Source organism: Excalfactoria chinensis, unplaced genomic scaffold, assembly GCF_039878825.1.
Source record: "Excalfactoria chinensis isolate bCotChi1 unplaced genomic scaffold, bCotChi1.hap2 Scaffold_338, whole genome shotgun sequence".
In the NCBI taxonomy this organism is placed as follows: Eukaryota; Metazoa; Chordata; class Aves; order Galliformes; family Phasianidae; genus Excalfactoria; species Excalfactoria chinensis.
The window spans coordinates 1-22,133 of NW_027315626.1; the positions used below are offsets into that span (position 1 = coordinate 1).

At 50.3% G+C, this 22,133-nt stretch overlaps 1 protein-coding gene across 1 annotated transcript; it reads left to right on the top strand.

Moving 5' to 3' along the window:
- The first annotated feature begins 327 nt into the window (after positions 1-327).
- On the top strand, positions 328-21,229 carry LOC140264893 (protein spinster homolog 1-like). Its single transcript, XM_072360791.1, is given in 11 exon segments — positions 328-440; positions 1,242-1,308; positions 5,233-5,310; positions 5,312-5,385; positions 8,095-8,241; positions 10,795-10,837; positions 10,840-10,989; positions 12,378-12,443; positions 13,568-13,666; positions 16,956-17,112; positions 18,460-21,229. Coding segments are annotated over 11 exon segments (1,086 nt in total). The 3' UTR covers positions 18,552-21,229.
- Positions 21,230-22,133: the final 904 nt, after the last annotated feature.

The following is a 22,133-nucleotide window of genomic DNA, read 5'->3' on the forward strand; positions in this document are numbered from 1 at the left end:
TGGGTGTCTATGCTGATCTATGGGGCTCTATGGGCTGTATTTGGGAAGCAGTTGGGTCTATGGGGCTCTATGGGGTGTCTGTGGGGCTCTATGGGGTGTCTGTGGGGCTCTATGGGGTTATATGGGGTGTCTATGGGGCTCTATGGGGCTCTATGGGGTCTCTATGGGTCTCTATGGGGTCTCTATGGGAAGCAGTTGGGTCTATGGGGCTCTATGGGGTCTCTATGGGGCTCTATGGGTCTCTTTGAGGTCTCTATGGGGTGTCTATGGGAAGCAGTTGGGTCTATGGGGCTCTATGGGGTCTCTATGGGGCTCTATGGGGTGTCTATGGGGCTCTATGTGGTCTCTGTGGGGCTCTATGGGGCTCTATGGGGTCTCTATGGGGGGACGGCGCGAAGCCGGGCCTTGGGCTGCTTCTACCTGGCTGTGCCCTTAGGAAGGTAAGGAACTATGGGGTCTATAGGGTCTATAGGGTCTATAAGGGTCTATGGGGTTCTATGGGGTTATATGGGCCTTGGGCTGCTTCTACCTGGCTGTGCCCCTGGGAAGGTAAGGAACTATGGGGTTATATGGGGTTATATGGGGTTATATGGGGTTATATGGGGTTATATGGGGCTCTATGGGGTCTCTATGGGGCTCTATGTGTTCTCTATGGGGCTCTATGGGGCTCTATGCGGTCTCTATGGGGCTTATGTTTCTCTATGGGGCTCTATGGGGACTCTATGGGGCTCTATGGGGTGTCTATGGGCAGCAATGGGATGTCTATGGGGTCTCTATGGGGTGTCTATGGGGCTATATGGGGTCTATGGGGCTCTATGGGGTCTTTATGGGGCTGTATGGGGTGTCTATGGGGCTCTATGGGGTCTCTATGGGTCTCTATGGGACTTTCTGGGGTGTCTTTTGGGCTCTATGGGTCTCTATGGGGTTACTATGGGGTCATAAGGAGTTATGGGGTCTCTATGGGTCTCTATGTGGTCTCTTTGGGGTCTCTATGGGGTCTCTATGGGGTCTCTATGGGTCTCTATGGGGTCTCTATGTGTCTCTATGGGTCTCTATGGGTCTCTTTGGGGTCTCTATGGGGCTCTATGGGGTCTCTATGGGGCTCTATGTGGTCTCTATGGGGCTCTATGTGGTCTCTATGGGGCTCCATGGGGTCTCTATGGATCTCTATGGGGTCTCTATGGGGCTTATGTTTCTCTATGGGGCTGTGCCCCACTGATGTGGGTCCGTCTATGGGGCAGCGGTTTGGGGTACATCGCTGGGGCCAAAGTGAAGGAGGCGGCGTCAGACTGGCACTGGGCCCTGAGGGTGAGTGGGGCCCTATAGGGGGGTATATGGCCCTATAGGGGGGATATGGCCCTATAGGGGGATATATGGCCCTATAGGGGGGATATGGCCCTATAGGGGGGTATAGGGCCCTATTTATATAACCCCATATATCCCTATATAACCCCATATACCCCTATATAACCCCATATACCCCTATATAACCCCATATATCCCTATATTACCCCATATATCCCTATATAACCCCATATAACCCTATATATCCCTATATAAACCCCATATGCCCCTATATATCCCCATATATCCCCATATATCCCCATATATCCCCATATATCCCCATATATCCCCATATATCCCCATATATCCCCATATATCCCCATATATCCCCATATATCCCCATATATCCCCATATATCCCCATATATCCCCATATATCCCCATATATCCCCATATACCCCTATATAACCCCATATACCCCTATATAACCCCATATACCCCTATATAACCCCATATAACCCCATATATCCCTATATAACCCCATATACCCCTATATAACCCCATATAACCCCATATAACCCCATATATGCCTATATAACCCCATATATCCCCATATAACCCCATATACCCCTATATAACCCCATATACCCCTATATAACCCCATATACCCCTATATAACCCCATATACCCCTATATAACCCCATATACCCCTATATAACCCCATATACCCCCATATAACCCCATATAACCCTATATAACCCCATATATCCCCATATAACCCCATATACCCCTATATAACCCCATATACCCCTATATAACCCCATATACCCCCATATAACCCCATATACCCCCATATAACCCCATATACCCCCATATAACCCCATATATCCCCATATAACCCCATATATCCCTATATAACCCCATATATCCCCATATAACCCCATATATCCCCATATAACCCCATATATCCCCATATAACCCCATATATCCCCATATAACCCCATATATCCCCATATAACCCCATATATCCCCATATAACCCCATGTATCCCCATATATCCCCATGTATCCCCATGTATCCCCATATAACCCCATATAACCCCATATAACCCCATATAACCCCATATAACCCCATATAACCCCATATAACCCCATATATCCCCATGTATCCCCATATAACCCCATGTATCCCCATATATCCCCATATATCCCCATATAACCCCATATATCCCCATATAACCCCATATATCCCTATATATAATATACCCCCATAGCGTCCCCTTGCAGTTCCCTCTCCGGCCACACGGTGGCGCTGTGCGTTCCCATTTCTCCCTATATACCCCTATATAACCCTATATAACCCCATATACCACTATATTACCCCATATACCTTTATATTACCCCATATTCCCCTATATAAACCCCATATATCCTTATATAACCCCATATATCCCTATATAGCCCCATATATCCGCATATAACCCCATATATCCCCATATATCCTCATATATCCCCATATAACCCCATTCCCCATAGCGCCCCTTGCAGTTCCACATCCGGCCACACGGTGGCGCTGTTCGTTCCCATTTCTCCCTATATAACCCCATATACCCCTATATACCCCTATATAAACCCCATATATCCCTATATAACCCCATATACCCCTATATAACCCCATATATCCCTATATAACCCCATATACCCCTATATAACCCCATATACCCCTATATAACCCCATATACCCCTATATAACCCCATATATCCCTATATAACCCCATATACCCCTATATAACCCCATATACCCCTATATAACCCCATATATCCCTATATAACCCCATATATCCCCTATATAACCCCATATATCCCTATTGCTTGTTCCTCTTTCTATATACCCCCATAGCGCCCCCTTGCAGTTCCCCCTCCGGCCACACGGTGGCGCTGTGTCTCCCCTATATACATACACACCCCATATACCCCCATTGATTCCCATTGCAGTTCCCCCTCCGGCCACACGGTGGCGCTGTCTGTTCCCATTTCTCCCTATATAACCCTATATACCCCATATAACCCCATCTACCCCTATACAACCCCATGTATCTATACATCCTATAGGTGACCCCGGCTCTGGGGGCTCTGGCCGTGGCCCTATTGCTTGTTCCTCTTCCTATATACCCCCATTGATTCCCATTGCAGTTCCCCCTCCGGCCACACGGTGGCGCTGTGTCTCCCCTATATATAATATACCCCCATTGATTCCCATTGCAGTTCCCCCTCCGGCCACACGGTGGCGCTGTCTGTTCCCATTTCTCCCTATATAACCCCATATACCCCTATATAACCCCATCTACCCCTATATAACCCCATATACCACTATATTACCCCATATACCACTGTATTACCCCATATATCCCCATATAACCCCATATATCCCCATATAACCCCATATATCCCCATATAACCTCATATATCCCCATATAACCCCATATATCCCCATATAACCCCATATATCCCTATATAACCCCATATATCCCCATATAACCCCATATAGGTGGCGCTGTCTGTTTCTCCCCCTATTCTAACCCATTTCTGACCCCATAACGTCCCTTTTCTGACCCTATAACGTCCCCATCCTGACCCCATAACATCCCAACCCCATAACATCCCCCTTTGGACCCCATAACATTCCTTTCCGACCCCATAATGTCCCCTTCCTGACCCCATTATGTCCCCTTCCTGACCCCATAACATCCCAACCCCATAACATCCCCATCACTGCCCTATAACATCCCCTATAGACCCCACACCATCCCCATAGCGCCCCATTGCAGTTCCCTCTCCGGCCACACGGTGGCGCTGTCTGTTTTTCCCCCTATATAACCCCATTGATTCCCATTGCAGTTCCCCCTCCGGCCACACGGTGGCGCTGTCTGTTCCCATTTCTCCCTATATAACCCCATATACCCCTATATACCCCTATATAACCCTATATACCCCTATATAACCCTATATACCCCTATATAACCCCATATACTCCTATATACCCCTATATAACCCCATATACCCCTATATAAACCCCATATATCCCTATATAACCCCATATATCCCCATATAACCCCATTTATCCCCATATAACCCCATATATCCCCATATACCCCCATATACCCCCATATACCCCCATATAACCCCATATATCCCCATATATCCCCCTATATAACCCCATATATCCCTATATAACCCCATATATCCCTATATAACCCCATATATCCCCATATAACCCCATATATCCCCATATAACGCCATATAACCCCATATATCCCTATATAACCCCATATACCCCTATATAACCCCATATACCACTATATATCCCCATATATCCCCATATAACCCCATATATCCCCATATAACCCCATATATCCCCATATAACCCCATATATCCCCATATAACCCCTTATATCCCCATATAACCCCATATATCCCCATATATCCCCATATATCCCCATATATCCCCATATAAGCCCATATATCCCCATATAAGCCCATATATCCCCATATATCCCCATATAACCCCATATATCCCCATATAACTCCATATATCCCCATATATCCCCATATATCCCCATATATCCCCATATATCCCCATATAACCCCATATAACCTCATATATCCCCATATAACCCCATATATCCCTATATAACCCCATATACCCCCTATATAACCCCATATATCCCTATATAACCCCATATATCCCCATATGACCCCATATACCCCCATATAACCCCATTTATCCCTATATAACCCCATATACCCCCATATAACCCCATTTATCCCTATATAACCCCATATATCCCTATATAACCCCATATATCCCTATATAACCCCATATACCTCTATATACCCCTATATAACCCCATATACCCCTATACAACCCCATGTATCTATACATCCTATAGGTGACCCCGGCCCTGGGGGCTCTGGCCGTGGTGCTGTTGCTGCTGGTGGTGGTGGAGCCCCCCCGTGGGGCTGCGGATGGGGGGGGGGGGAGGAAGAGGAGCCGATGAAGGAGCAGCAGCGTGGAGCAGAGACCTCAAGGCACTGGCTGAGAAGTGGGTCCATAGGGAGATATAGGGGGATATATGGGGTTATATATATGGGGGGGTATATATGGGGGGATATATGGGGTTATATAAGGGGATATATATATGGGGGGGTATATATGGGGGGATATATGGGGTTATATATGGGAGGGGGGTATATATATGGGAGGGGGGTATATATAGGGGGATATATGGGGTTATATATATGGGTGGGGGGTATATATGGGGCTATATGGGGTTATATATATGGGAGGGGGAGATATATATGGGAGGGGTACATATATGGGGTTGTATATATGGGAGGGGGATATATATGGGAGGGGGGTAAATGGGGATATATGGGGTTATATATATGGGAGGGGGGTATATATGGGGGATATATGGGGTTATATATATGGGAGGGGAATATATGGTGGGATATATGGGGTTATATATATGGGAGGGGGGTATATATATGGGAGGGGGATATATATATGGGGTTATGTATGGGAGTATATATGGGGGTATATATTTGGGAGGGGGATATATATATGGGAGGGGGATATATGGGGTTATATATATGGGTGGGGGATATATATGGGGTTATATACATGGGAGGGGGGTATATATGGGGTTATATATATGGGAGGGGGATATATATATATGGGAGGGGGGTATATATGGGGGGATATATGGGGATATATATGTGAGTGGGGGGTATATATGGGGGTATATAAGGGGATATATATATGTGGGGGTATATATGGGGGGATATATGGGGATATATATATGGGAGGGGGATATATATGGGGGGATATATGGGGTTATATATATGGGAGGGGGGTATATATGGGGGTATATATGGAGTTATATATATGGGAGGGGGATATATATGTGGGAGGGGGTATATAAGGGGATATATATATGGGAGGGGGGTATATATATGGGAGGGGGTATATATGGGGATATATATATGGAAGGGGGGTATATATGGGAGGATATATGGGGTTATATAAGGGGATATATATATGGGGGGATATATGGGGATATATATGGGAGGGGGGATATATATATGGGTGGGGGGTATATATGGGGATATACGGTGTTATATATATGGGAGGGGGATATTTATGGGGGTATATATGGGGATATATATATGGGAGGGGGATATATATATGGGAGGGGGGTATATATGGGGATATATATATGGAAGGGGGGTATATATGGGGGGATATATGGGGGTATATAAGGGGATATATATATGGGGGGGGTATATATGGGGGGCTATGTGGGGTTATATATATGGGAGGGGTATATATATATGGGAGGGATACATATATGGGGGGCTATATGGGGGTATATATATGGGAGGGGGATATATATGGGGATACATGGGGATATATGGGGTTATATATATGGGAGGGGGTATATATGGGGGTATATATGGGGATATATATATGTGGGGGTATATATGGGGGGCTATATGGGGTTATATATATGGGAGGGCGATGTATATATAGGAGGGGGGTATATATGGGGGGGTATATATATGGGATGGGGGTATATATGGGGGGATATATATGGGAGGGGGATATATATGGGGATATATATGGGGGTATATATATGGGAGGGGGATATATATATGGGAGGGCGGTATATATGGGGGGATATATGGGGATATATATATGGGAGGGGGATATATATATGGGAGGGGGGTATATATGGGGATATATGGGGATATATGGGGTTATATATATGGGTGGGGGATATATATGGGGTTATATACATGGGAGGGGGGTATATATGGGGGTATATATGGGGTTATATATATGGGAGGGGGATATATATATGGGAGGGGGATATATATGGGGATATATATATTGAAGGGGGGTATATATGGGGGGATATAAGGGGTTATATATATGGGAGGGTGATATATATATGGGAGGGGGGTATATATGGGGTTATATATGGGAGGGGATATATATAGGGGTAGGGGGTATATATAGGGGGATATATGAGGTTATATATATGGGAGGGGGGTATATATGGGGATATATGGGGCTATATATATGGGATGGGGGTATATATATGGGAGGGGGGTATATATGGGGTTATATATATGGGAGGGGGGTATATATGGGGATATATATATGGGAGGGGGATATATATATGGGAGGGGGTATATATGGGGATATATGGGGTTATATGTATGGGTGGGGGATATATATATGGGAGGGGGATATATATGGGGATATATGGGGATATATGGGGTTATATATATGGGAGGGGGGTATATATGGGGATATATATATGGGAGGGGGATATATATATGGGAGGGGGTATATATGGGGATATATGGGGTTATATGTATGGGTGGGGGATATATATATGGGAGGGGGATATATATGGGGATATATGGGGATATATGGGGTTATATATATGGGAGGGGGGTATAAATGGGGGTATATATGGGAGGGGGATATATATGGGGGGGTATATATATGGGATGGGGGTATATATGGGGATATATATATGGGAGGGGGATATATATATGGGAGGGGGGTATATATGGGGGGATATATGGGGTTATATGTATGGGAGGGGGGTATATATGGGGATATATAGGGTTATCTCTATGGGAGGGGGATATAATGGGGGGGGTGTTGTTGCTCTGGGTCTATATGTTGCCTGATGACGTCACGGGGTTGATGACGTCATCACGATGACGTCACGCAGCCGGAGCTTCGTCCTATCAACGTTGGGCTTCACTGCGGTGGCGTTTGTGAGCGGGGCCTTGGCCCTATGGGCACCAGCCTTCCTCTATAGGGCCAGGATGGCACAGGGCCTGTTTGGGATGGAGGGGGAGAGCAGCGCCAACGAGAGGTGAGTTACATGGGGGGGTATATAGGGGGATATAGGGTTTGTATGGGGGGATATGGGGGGTATAGGGGGGATATGGGGGGATATAGGGGGGATATGGGGTCATATGGGGGGGATATGGGGGGGTTATGGGGTCTATGGAAAGATATGGGGGGATATAGGGGATGTATGGGGGGATATGGGGGGATATAGGGGGTGTATGGGGGGATATGGGGGGATATAGGGGGTGTATGGGGGGTATGGGGGGATATAGGGGGATATAGGGGGGATATGGGGTCTATGGAAAGATATGGGGGGATATAGGGGATGTATGGGGGGATATAGGGTGGTTTGGGGGGGATATAGGGGGTGTATGGGGGGATATGGGGGGATATAGGGGGTGTATGGGGGGATATAGGGGGATATAGGGGATGTATGGGGGTTATAGGGGGTGTATGGGGGATATAGGGGATGTATGGGGGGATATAGGGGATGTATGGGGGGATATGAGGGGATATAGGGGATGTATGGGGGGATATAGGGGATGTATGGGGGGATATGGGGGATGTATCGGGGGATATGGGCTGGTTTGGGGGGGATAAGGGGGGATATAGGGGATGTATGGGGGGGTATGGGGGGGTATAGGGGATACATGGGGGGATATGGGGGATATGGGGTGGTTTGGGGGGATATAGGGGATGTATGGGGGGATATGGGGGGATATAGGGGATGTATGGGGGGATATAGGGGATGTATGGGGGGATATAAGGGGATATAGGGGATGTATGGGGGGATATAGGGGATGTATGGGGGGATATGGGGGATGTATGGGGAGATATAGGGGATGTATGGGGGGATATGGGGGGATATAGGGGATGTATGGGGGGATATAGGGGATGTATGGGGGGATATAGGGGATGTATGGGGGGATATGGGGGGATATAGGGGATGTATGGGGGGATATGGGGGGATATAAGGGATGTATGGGGGGATATGGGGAGATATAGGGGATGTATGGGGGGATATGGGGTAATATTGGGGGATATAGGGGATGTATCGGGGTATAAAGGGGGATATAGGGGATGTATGGGGGGATATGGGGTGATATAGGGCCAGGATGGCACAGGGCCTGTACGGGATGGAGGGGGGCGGGGAGAGCAGCGCCAACGAGAGGTGAGTTACATGGGGGGGTATGGGGGGCTTATATGGGGTGTATAGGGGGTGTATGGGGGGATATGGGCTGGTTTGGGGGGGATATGGGGGGATATAGGGGATGTATGGGGTGGTATAGGGGGTGTATGGGGGGATATGGGCCTATGGGGGATATAGGGGATGTATGGGGGGATATAGGGGATGTACGGGGGGATATAGGGGGGTATAGGGGATGTATGGGGGGATATAGGGGGATATAGGGCGGATATAGGGGTTGTATGGGGGGGTATGGGAGGACATAGGGGATGTATGGGGGGATATAGGGGGATATAGGGGATGTATGGGGAGGATATGGGCCTATGGGGGATATAGGGGGTGTATGGGGGATATAGGGGGGATATAGGGGGATATAGGGCGGATATAGGGGTTGTATGGGGGGGTATGGGGGGACATAGGGGATGTATGGGGGGATATGGGGGGATATAGGGGATGTATGGGGTGGTATAGGGGGTGTATGGGGGGATATGGGGGGATATAGGGGGGATATAGGGGATGTATGGGGGGATATAGGGGATGTATGGGGGGATATGGGGGATATAGATCACTATACCCTATAAATCCCCTATTCCCGCAGCCTGCTGTTTGGGTTGGTGACGTGCGCCACGGGGGTGCTGGGTGTGGGGTCGGGGGTCTCCTTATCCCAATGGGGACAATGGGTTATGGGGTCTATAGGGCCAATGGGGCCAATGGGTTATAGGGTTAATAGGGCCAATGGGTTATGGAGTCATTGAGGCCAATGGGGCCAATGGGTTATGGTGTCATTGGGGTCAGTGGGGCCAATGGGTTATAGGGTCAATGGGGCCAATGGGTTATAGGGTCAATGGGGCCAATGTGTTATGGGGTCTATGGGGTCAATGGGGCCAATGTGTTATGGGGTCTATGGGGTCAATGGGGCCAATGGGGTCAATGGGTTATAGGGTCAATGGGGCCAATGGGGCCAATGGGTTATAGGATCAATGAGGCCAATGGAGCCAATGGGTTATGGGGTCAATAGGGCCAATGGGGCCAATGGGTTATAGGGTCAGTAGGGCCAATGGGTTATGGGGTCAGTGGGGTCAGTGGAGCCAATGGGTTATAGGGTCAACGAGGCCAATGGGTTATGGGGTCAATGGGGCCAATGGGTTATGGGGTCATTTGGGGCCAATGGTTATAGGGCCAATAGGGCCAATGGGGCCAATGGGTTATGGGGTCAATGGGGTCAATGGGTTATGGGGTCTATAGGGCCAATGGAGCCAATGGGTTATGGGGTCATTGGGGTCTGTGGGGCCAATGGGTTATAGGGTCAATGGGGCCAATGGGTTATGGGGTCAATAGGGTCTATGGGGCCAATGGGGCCAATGGGTTATGGGGTCTCTGTTCCCGCAGCCTGCTGTTTGGGTTGGTGACGTGCGCCACGGGGGTGCTGGGTGTGTGGGGTCGGGGGTCTCCTTATCCCAATGGCTGCGACCCTATTCCCCCAACGCCGACCCCGTCCTGTGCGCCGTGGGGCTGCTGGGGGCCGCCCCGTGTCTCCTGCTGGCCCTGCTCTGCGCCCCATATGGGTCACCACCGCATATGTGAGTTATGGGGTCAATGGGGTCAATGGGGTCATTTAGGGCCATGGGATTGCATTTGGGGTCAATGGGGTCATTTAGGGCCATGGGATTGCATTTGGGGTCAATGGGGTCATTTGGAGCCATTTGGGGTCATTTAGGGTCATTTGGGAATATTTGGGGTCAATGGGGCCATTTGGGATCATTTGGGGCCGTTTGGGGTCAATGGGATCTTTTGGGGTCATATGGTGTCATTTGGGGTTAATGGGGCCATTTGGGGCCATTTGGGGTCAGTGGGGTCAATGGGGCCATTTAGGGCTATTTAGGGCCATTTGGGGTCAGTGGGGCCATTTGGGGTCAATAGGGTCATTTGGGGTCAATGGGGCCATTTGGGGCTATTTGGGGTCAGTGGGGTCAATGGGGCCATTTAGGGCTATTTAGGGCCATTTGGGGTCAGTGGGTTCATTTGGGGCCATTTAGGGCCATTTGGGGCTATTTGGGGTCATTGGGGTTTAATGGGGTCATTTGGGGCCATTTGGGGTCATTTGGGGCTGCTGGGGGCCGCCCCGTGTCTCCTGCTGGCCCTGCTCTGCGCCCCATATGGGGTCACCACCGCATATGTGAGTTATGGGGTCAATGGGGTCTTTTGGGGTCAATGGGGCCGTTCGGGGTCATTTGGGGTCATTGGGGGACAACTGGGGTCAGTGGGGTCAATGGGGCCATTTAGGGTCATTTAGGGCCATTTGGGGTTAATGGGGTCACTTGGGGCCATTTGGGGTCATTTGGGGTCAATGGTGTCATTTGGGGTCAGTGGGGTCATTTGGGGCCATTTGGGGTCAATGGGGCCATTTGGGGTCAGTGGGGTCATTTGGGGCTATTTGGGGTCATTTAGGGCCATTTGGGGTCATTTAGGGTCATTTGGGGCCATGTAGGGTCATTTGGGTCCATTTAGGTCCATTTGGGACCATTTGGGGCCATTTAGGGTCATTTGGGGCCATTTGGGTTCATTTAGGGCTATTTGGGTCCATTTAGGGCCATTTGGGGCCATTTGGGGCCATTTAGGGTCATTTGGGTCCATTTGGGGCCATTTAGGGTCATTTGGGTCCATTTAGGGCCATTTGGGGCCATTTTAGGTCCATTTAGGGCCATTTAGGTTCATTTGGGGTCAATTTGGGTCCATTTAGGGCCATTTGGGTCCATTTGGGTCCATTTGGGTCCATTTAGGGCCATTTAGGGCCATTTAGGGTCATTTGGATTCATTTAGGGCCATTTGGGGTCATTTTGGGGCCACTTAGGGTCATTTGGGTCCATTTAGGGCCATTTGGGGCCATTTGGTGCCATTTAGGGCCATTTGGGTCCATTTAGGGCCATTTGGGTCCATTTAGGGTCATTTAGGGCTGTGTTTTTCCCCTTTAGGTTTTCATCTTCATCGGGGAGACGCTGCTGTCCCTAAACTGGGCCATCGTGGCCGACATCCTATTGGTGGGTACGGGATGGGGGGCCTTATGGGGTTATGGGGCTCTATGGGGTTATGGGGTCTATGGGGTCTATGGGGCTTATGGGGTCAATGGGGGCATTGGAGTCAATGGGGGCTATGGGGTCTATGGGGCTCTATGGGCTCTATGGGGTCAATGGGAGCATTGGAGGGTATGGGGTCAATGGGGGTTTTGGGGTCTATGGGGGCTGTGGGGCTCTATGGGGTCAATGGGGGCATTGGAGTCAATGGGGTCAATGGGGCTTATGGGGTCAATGGGGGTTTTGGGGTCTATGGGGGCTATGGGGCTCTATGGGGTCAATGGGGGCATTGGAGTCAATGGGGTCAATGGGGCTTATGGGGTCAATGGGGGTTTTGGGGTCAATGGGGGCATTGGAGTCAATGGGGTCAATGGGGCTTATGGGGTCAATGGGGCTTATGGGGTCAATGGGCTCTATGGGGTCAATGGGTCTATGGGGCTATGGGGTCTATTGGGCTCTATGGGCTCTATGGGGGCTATGGGGTCAATGGGGCTTATGGGGTCAGTGGGGGCTATGGGGTCAATGGGGGCTATGGAGTCTTGGGGGCTATGGGGTCAATGGGGGCTATGGGGCTCTATGGGGTCAATGGGGCTTATGGGGGTCAATGGGGGGCTATGGGGTCAGTGGGGGCATTGGAGTCAATGGGGTCAATGGGGGCTACGGGGTCAGTGGGGGGTCTATGGGGTCAATGGGGCTTATGGGGGCTATGGGGCTCTATGGGGTCAATGGGGGCTATGGGGTCAATGGGGCTTATGGGGTCAATGGGGGTTTTTGGGTCTATGGGGTCAATGGGCCCCATAGACCCCATAGACCCCATAGACCCCATTGACCCTATTGGCCCCATCGACCCCATTGACCATATTGACCCCATTGACCCCATAGCCCCCATTAACCCCATAGCCCCCATTGACCCTATTGACCCCATAGCCCCTATTGACCCTATTGACACCATTGACCCCATTGACCCCATTGACCCCATAGCCCCCATTGACCCTATTGACCCCATAGCCCCCATTGACCCCATAGCCCCCATTAACCCCATAGCCCCCATTGACCCCATAGGCCCCATTGACCCTAATTACCCTAATTAGTACGTGGTGGTCCCGTGGCGTCGCTCGACGGCGGAGGCGGTTCAGATCGTGGTGTCCCACCTGCTGGGGGACGCGGGCAGCCCGTACCTCGTCGGGGTGGTGAGTCATTTGCATACTCATTAGCATAATCGCTATGCTAATTAACCTCATTAACATGCTAATTAGAGGCCATAGAGGCCACATTAGAGGCCACATTCTCCTTCATTAGTGAGGACCTGAGTTCATTAGGGTGGGGGGGTCTGAGAGTGACATGATAATGAAACTCATTAATATGCAAATTGACCTCATTAATATGCTAATTCATTAACATGCTAATTAGCCTCATTAACATGCTAATTAGAGGCCATAGAGCTTCATTGGTGAGCACATGAGTTCATTAGGGGGGGTCTGAGTGATGCCGGCAGCCTTTACCTTGTGGGGGTGATATGCTAATAAACCTCATTGATATGCTAATTAGCCTCATTAACATGCTAATTAGAGGCCATGGAGCTTCATTAGTGAGGACCTGAGCTCATTAGGGGGGTCTGAGTGATGCCGGCAGCCTTTACCTTGTGGGGGTGATATGCTAATAAACCTCATTGATATGCTAATTAGCCTCATTAACATGCTAATTAGAGGCCATGGAGCTTCATTAGTGAGGACCTGAGTTCATTAGGGGGGGTCTGAGTGATGCCGGCAGCCTTTACCTCGTGGGGGTGATATGCTAACAAACCTCATTGATATGCTAATTAGCCTCATTAATATGCTAATTGGCCTCATTAACATGCTAATTAGAGGCCATATCGCTTCATTAGTGAGGACCGGAGTTCATTGGGGGTGGGGGGGGGGGGGGGGGGGGGTCTGAGTGATGCCAGCAGCTAATGAACCTCATTAATATGCTAATTTATTGATATGCTAATTAGCATATTAATTAGCCTCATTGACATGCTAATTAGAGGCCATATAACCCCATATTCCCCCATATAAGCCCCCATCTGACCCCATATCCCCCCATATAACCCGATATCCACCCCATATAACCCCATATCCCCCCCATATAACCCCATATCCCCCCATATAACCCCATAGAACCCCATAGAACCCCATAGAACCCCATATCCCCCCATATAACCCTATATCCCCCCATATAACCCCATATCCCCCCTATATCCCCATAACCCCCCCATATAACCCCATAATCCCCCCATCTAACCCCATATCCCCCCCATATCCCCCCTATATCCCCCCATATCCCCCCATATAACCCCATATCCCCCCATATAAGCCCCCATCTGACCCCATATCCCCCCATATCCCCCCATATAACCCCATAATCCCCCCCATATAACCCCATATCCCTCCATATAACCCCATATCCCCCCTATATAACCCCATATCCCCCCATATAACCCTATAAGACCCCATATAACCCTATAAGACCCCATATCCCCCCATATATTGCAATATAACCCATTATAACCCCATATGACCCCATTATATCCCCTATAGCTGAGTGACGCCCTCCGCTCCCGCTCAGTGTTCTCCTATGGGGCAGAGGTTCGCTGCCTGCAGCGGGCGCTGCTGCTCACCCCATAGAACCCCATAAAACCCCATAGAACCACATATAATCCCATATAACCCCATATAACCCCATATCCCCCCATATAACCCCATATCCCCCCATATAACCCCATATAACCCCATATCCCCCCATATAACACCATATCCCCCCATATAACCCTATAAGACCCCATATCCCCCCATATAACCCTATAGGACCCCATATAACCCCATATAACCCCATATCCCCCCCATATCCCCCCATATCCCCCCATATAACCCCATATAACCCCATATCCCCCCCATATCCCCCCATATGACCCCATATAACCCCATATAACCCCATATCCCCCCATATAACCCCATATCCCCCTATATAACCCCATATCCCCCCATATAGCCCCATATAACCCCATATCCCTCCATATAACCCCATATCCCCCCATATAACCCCATATCCCCCCATATACCCCCATATAACCCCATATCCCCCCATATAACCCCATATCCCCCCCATATAACCCCATATAACCCCATATAACCCCATATTCTCCCATATCCCCCTCTTATCCCCCCATATCCCCCCATATAACCCTATATGTCCCTATATCCCCTATAGCTGAGTGATGCCCTCCGCTCCCGCTCAGTGTTCTCCTATGGGGCGGAGGTTCGCTGCCTGCAGCGGGCGCTGCTGCTCACCCCATAGAACCCCATAGAACCCCATAGAACCCCATTATATCCCATATAACCCTATATATGACCCCATATAACCCCATTATATCCCCTATAGCTCAGTGACATGCTCCGCTCCCGCTCGGTGTTCTCCTATGGGGCTGAGGTTCGCTGCCTGCAGCGGGCGCTGCTGCTCACCCCATAGAACCCCATAGAACCCCATATCCCCCCTATATAACCCCATATAACCCCATATCCCCCCATATAACCCCATATCCCCCCATATAACCCTATAAGACCCCATATAACCCTATATCCCCCCCATATAAACCCATATCCCCCCATATTCCCCCATATAACCCCATATCCCCCCATATAACCCTATAACACCCCATATAACCCCATAAGACCTCATATAACCCCATATCTTCCCCCATATAACCCCATATCCCCCCATACAACCCCATATCCCCCCATATAACCCCATATCCCCCCTATATCCCCCCATATCCCCCCATATAACCCCATATCCCCCCATATAACCCCATATCCCCCCATATAACCCTATAAGACCCCATATAACCCCATATCCCCCCATATCCCCCTATATAACCCCATATCCCCCCATATAACCCCATATCCCCCCCATATCCCCCCATATCCCCCCATATCCCCCCATATAACCCCATATCCCCCCATATATTGCAATATATCCCCATATAACCCTATAAGATCCCATCTAACCCCATTATATCCCCTATAGCTGAGTGATGCCCTCCGCTCCCGCTCAGTGTTCTCCTATGGGGCTGAGGTTCGCTGCCTGCAGCGGGCGCTGCTGCTCACCCCATAGAACCCCATAGAACCCCATAGAACCCCATATCCCCCCCATATAACCCTATATCCCCCCATATCCCCCCATATAGCCCTATAAGACCCCATATAACCCCATACCGCCCCATATCCCCCTATATAAACCTATATAGGACCTCATATCCTCCCATATCCCCCCATATCCCCCCTATATAACCCCATATCCCCCCATATAACCCCATATCCCCCCATATAACCCCATATCCCCCCCATATCCCCCCATATGACCCCATATCCCACCTATATCCCCCCATATCCCCCCATAGAACCCCATTATATCCCATATAACCCTATATATCCCCTATAGCTGAGTGACGCCCTCCGCTCCCGCTCAGTGTTCTCCTATGGGGCTGAGGTTCGCTGCCTGCAGCGGGCGCTGCTTCTCACCCCATTTGTGGCCGCTCTGGGAGGTGCCTGTTTCCTTGGCACCGCCATCAGCCTCAGCAGGGACCGGCTGCAGCACGGTAAGGGATGTGGGGCAGCGCTATGGGGCAGCGCTATGGGGCAGCCCTATAGGGTATTGCTATGGGGTATTGCTATGGGGTACTGCTATGGGGCAGCCCTATAGGGCAGCAGTATGGGGCACAGCTATGGGGCAGCCCTATAGGGCAGCGCTATGGGGTACAGCTATGGGGTAGCACTATAGGGTACTGCTATGGGGTACTGCTATGGGGTACTGCTATGGGGCAGCCCTATGGGGTATTGCTATAGGATATTGCTATGGGGTATTGCTATGGGGCAGCCCTACAGGGCACTGCTATGGGGTATTGCTATGGGGCAGCACTATGGGGCAGCGCTATGGGGCAGCCCTATAGGGTACTGCTATGGGGCAGCGCTATGGGGCAGCCCTATAGGGTACTGCTATGGGGTACTGCTATGGGGTATTGCTATGGGGCAGCCCTATAGGGTATTGCTATAGGGTATTGCTATGGGGCAGCGCTATGGGGCATTGCTATGGGGTACTGCTATGGGGTATTGCTATGGGGTATTGCTATGGGGCAGCCCTATAGAGTGCTGATATGGGGCTATGGGGTATTGCTATGGGGTACAGCTATGGGGCAGCGCTATGGGGCAGCGCTATGGGGCAGCACTATAGTGCTGATATGGGGATATGGGGTACTGCTATGGGGTATTGCTATGGGGCAGCCCTATAGGGCAGCACTATAGGGTACTGCTATGGGGTATTGCTATGGGGTATTGCTATGGGGCAGCACTATAGGGGTACAGCTATGGGGCAGCCCTATAGAGTGTTGATATGGGGCTATGGGGTATTGCTATGGGGCAGCGCTATGGGGTATTGCTATGGGGCAGTGCTATGGGGCAGCGCTATGGGGCATTGCTATGGGGCAGCACTATGGGGCAGCCCTATAGGGTACTGCTATAGGGTATTGCTATGGGGTATTGCTATGGGGCAGCCCTATAGGGCACTGCTATGGGGTACTGCTATGGGGTATTGCTATGGGCAGCCCTATAGGGTATTGCTATGGGGCTCTGCTATGGGGCAGCCCTATAGGGCAGCGCTATGGGGCTTTGCTATAGGGCAGCCCTATAGGGCAGCGCTATGGGGCTTTGCTATAGGGCAGCCCTATAGGGCAGCGCTATGGGGCTCTGCTAGGGGGCAGCCCTATAGGGTATTGCTATGGGGCTCTGCTATGGGGCAGCCCTATAGGGCAGCGCTATGGGGCTCTGCTATGGGGCAGCCCTATAGGGTACTGCTATGGGGCAGCACTATGGGGCAGTGCTATGGGGCAGCACTATAGGGCAGCGCTATGGGGCAGCCCCCCCCTGATTTACCCCCTTTGTGCCCCCAGAGGATCCTCCGGATGCTGATGGGGACGTGGAGCAGCCAATGGGAGAGCCAGGAGAAAACAACATGGCCGACGGGGGGAGCCTCCGCGTGTGACACGGCAACGACACGCGTGTGACACGATGGACACACATGTAACACTTCAAGGACACGCGTGTAACTCAATGGACATGAATGGGGACACGTGTGTGGCAATGGGGACACATGTGTGTCAATGGGGGACACGCGTGTGTCTATGGGTACGTGTGACATGACAAGGACACGCGTGTGACATGATGGTGGACACACATGTAACACAATGGACACGCGTGTGACATGACAAGGACACGCGTGTGACATGATGGACACACATGTAACACAATGGACACGTGTGTGACATGACAAGGACACGCGTGTGACATGATGGACACACATGTGACACAATGGACACGCGTGTGACATGATGGTGGACACACATGTGACATGACAATGGGGGACATGTGTCCTTATGTGACCATGGGGGCACATGTGTGACAATGGACACGCATGTAGCACAATAAGGACACACGTGTGACATGACAAGGACACGCGTGTGATGGACACCAGTGGGGACATGTGTCCTTATGTGACCATGGGGGCACGTGTGTGACAATGGACACGCGTGTAACACGATAAGGACACATGTGTGACATGACAAGGACTCACGTGTGTGACACCATTGGGGACACGTGTGTCTTTATATGACCTTGGGGACACATGTGTGACAATGGGGACACGTGTGTCCTTCTGTGACCTTGAGGACACGCGTGTGACACAACAAGGACACGCGTGTGATGACAAGGACACGCGTGTGTCACCAACAGGGACATGTGTGTGAATGGGGGACATGCGTGTGACTTGAATGGGGACACATGTGTGACAATGGGGACACGTGTGTCCTTATGTGACCTTGAGGAGGCACGTGTGATGGGACAAGGACACGCGTGTGTCACCAGTGGGGACACACGTGTGTTAATGGGGACAAGGACACGTGTGTGATATGACAATGGACACGCGTGTGACACCAATGGGGACATGTGTGTCCTTATATGACCTTGGGGACACGCGTCTGACATGACAGGGACACGCGTGTGACACAATGGACACGTGTGTGACACCAACAGGGACATGTGTGTGAATGGGGGACACGCGTGTGACATGAGTGGGGACACGTGTGTCAGTGGGGACACGTGTGTGTCAATGGGGACACGTGTGTTCTCATATGACCTTGGGGACATGCGTGTGACATTAGAGGGACACGCATGTAACATGACAAGGACACGCGTGTGATAATGGGGACACGTGTGTGACAATGGGGACAAGGACACGCGTGTGACACCAATGGGGACACGTGTGTCACAATGGGGACACGTGTGTCCTTATGTGACATTGGGGACACACGTGTGACATGACAAGGACACGCGTGTGGCTTGACAAAGATGCGTGTGAGACACCAATGGGGACACGTGTGTGTCAGTGGGGACACGTGTGTCCTTATATGACATTGGGAACACATGTGTGACATGACAAGGACACGCGTGTGACATTGGGGACACGTGTGTGATATTGGGACATGTATGACATTGGGGTCACATGTATGACATTGGGTGACATGTATGACATTGGGTCATGTATGACATTGGGGTGACATGTATGACATTGGGGTGACATGTATGACATTGGGTCACATGTATGACATTGGGGTCACATGTATGACATTGGGGTCACATGTATGACATTGGGGTGACATGTATGACATTGGGACATGTATGACATTGGGTCACATGTATGACATTGGGTCATGTATGACATGGTTACATGTATGACATTGGTGTCACATGTATGACATTGGGGTCACATGTATGACATGGTTACATGTATGACATTGGGGTGACATGTATGACATGGTTACATGTATGACATTGGGGTGACATGTATGACATTGGGACATGTATGACATTGGGTCACATGTATGACATTGGGGTGACATGTATGACATGGTGACATGTATGTCATTGGGACATGTATGACATTGGGTCACATGTATGACATTGGGGTCACATGTATGACATTGGGGTGACATGTATGACATTGGGTCATGTATGACATTGGGGTGACATGTATGACATGGTTACATGTATTACATTGGGTCACATGTATGACATTGGGTCACATATATGACATTGGGGTGACATGTATGACATTGGGTCACATGTATGACATTGGGGTCACATGTATGACATTGGGTCATGTATGACATTGGGGTGACATGTATGACATTGGGTCACATGTATGACATTGGGGTGATATGTATGACATTGGGGTCATGTATGATATGGTGACATGTATGACATTGGGGTGACATGTATGACATTGGGGTCATGTATGACATTGGGGTCATGTATGACATTGGGTCACATGTATGACATTGGGGTCATGTATGACATTGGGGTCATGTATGACATTGGGTCACATGTATGACATTGGGGTGACATGTATGACATGGTTACATGTATGACATTGGGGTCATGTATGACATTGGGGTCACATGTATGTCATTGGGACATGTATGACATTGGGTCACATGTATGACATTGGGGTGACATGTATGACATGGTTACATGTATGACATGGGGTCACATGTATGACATTGGGGTGACATGTATGACATGGTTACATGTATGACATTGGGGTGACATGTATGATATGGTGACACGCGTGTCCCCCTCCCCCCCCGAGCCCATTAAAGGCCATAGAACCCCATCATGGCTCTGTGATCTCAATGGGGGGGTGACAGGGGTGACGTTGCCATGGTAACAGGGATGGGGTTGCCATGGTAACAATGGTGGTGACAGGGATGATGTTGCCATGGCGACAGGGATGATGTTGCCATGGCAACAAAGATGATGTTGCCATGGCAACAGGGATGGTGACAGGGCTGATGTTGCCATGGTAACACAGGGATGGTGACAGGCCTGTTGCCATGGTAACAATGATGGAGACAGGGATGTCGTTGCCATGGAGACCAGGATGTGGTTGCTATGGTAACAGGCCTGTTGCCATGGTAACACAGTGATGGAGACTGGGATGGTGTTGCCATGGCAACAGGGATAGAGACAGGGATGGTGTTGCCATGGTAACACAGTGATGGAGACAGGGATGATGTTGCCATGGCAACAGGGATAGAGACAGGGCTGTCATTGCCATGACGACGGGTGCTGTTGCCATGGCAACCTGATCTGCCCGGTGATGCTGACAGGGCTGTCGTTGCCATGGCAACAGGAATAGAGACAGGGATGGTGTTGCCATGGTAACACAGTGATGGTACCAGGGCTGTCGTTGCCATGGCGATGGGTTCTGTTGCCATGGCAACCCGATCTGCCTGGTGATGGAGACCGGGCTGTCGTTGCCATGACGACAGGTACCATGGCAACCTGATCTGCCTGCTGATTGAGACTAGGCTGTCGTTGCCATGACGACGGGCTCTGTTGCCATGGCAACCCGATCTGCCCGGTGACAGGATGGGGGCCCCCCTCCCTCCCTCCCGCCCCACACTTCCTGCCCCACGGCGCAGCCCGCAGCTTCCTGCCTATGGGGGGAGGGGGGGGACGAGGAGCGTCCCGCTGCCAGCACTGACAGGTAGGGGGATATGGGGGGGGT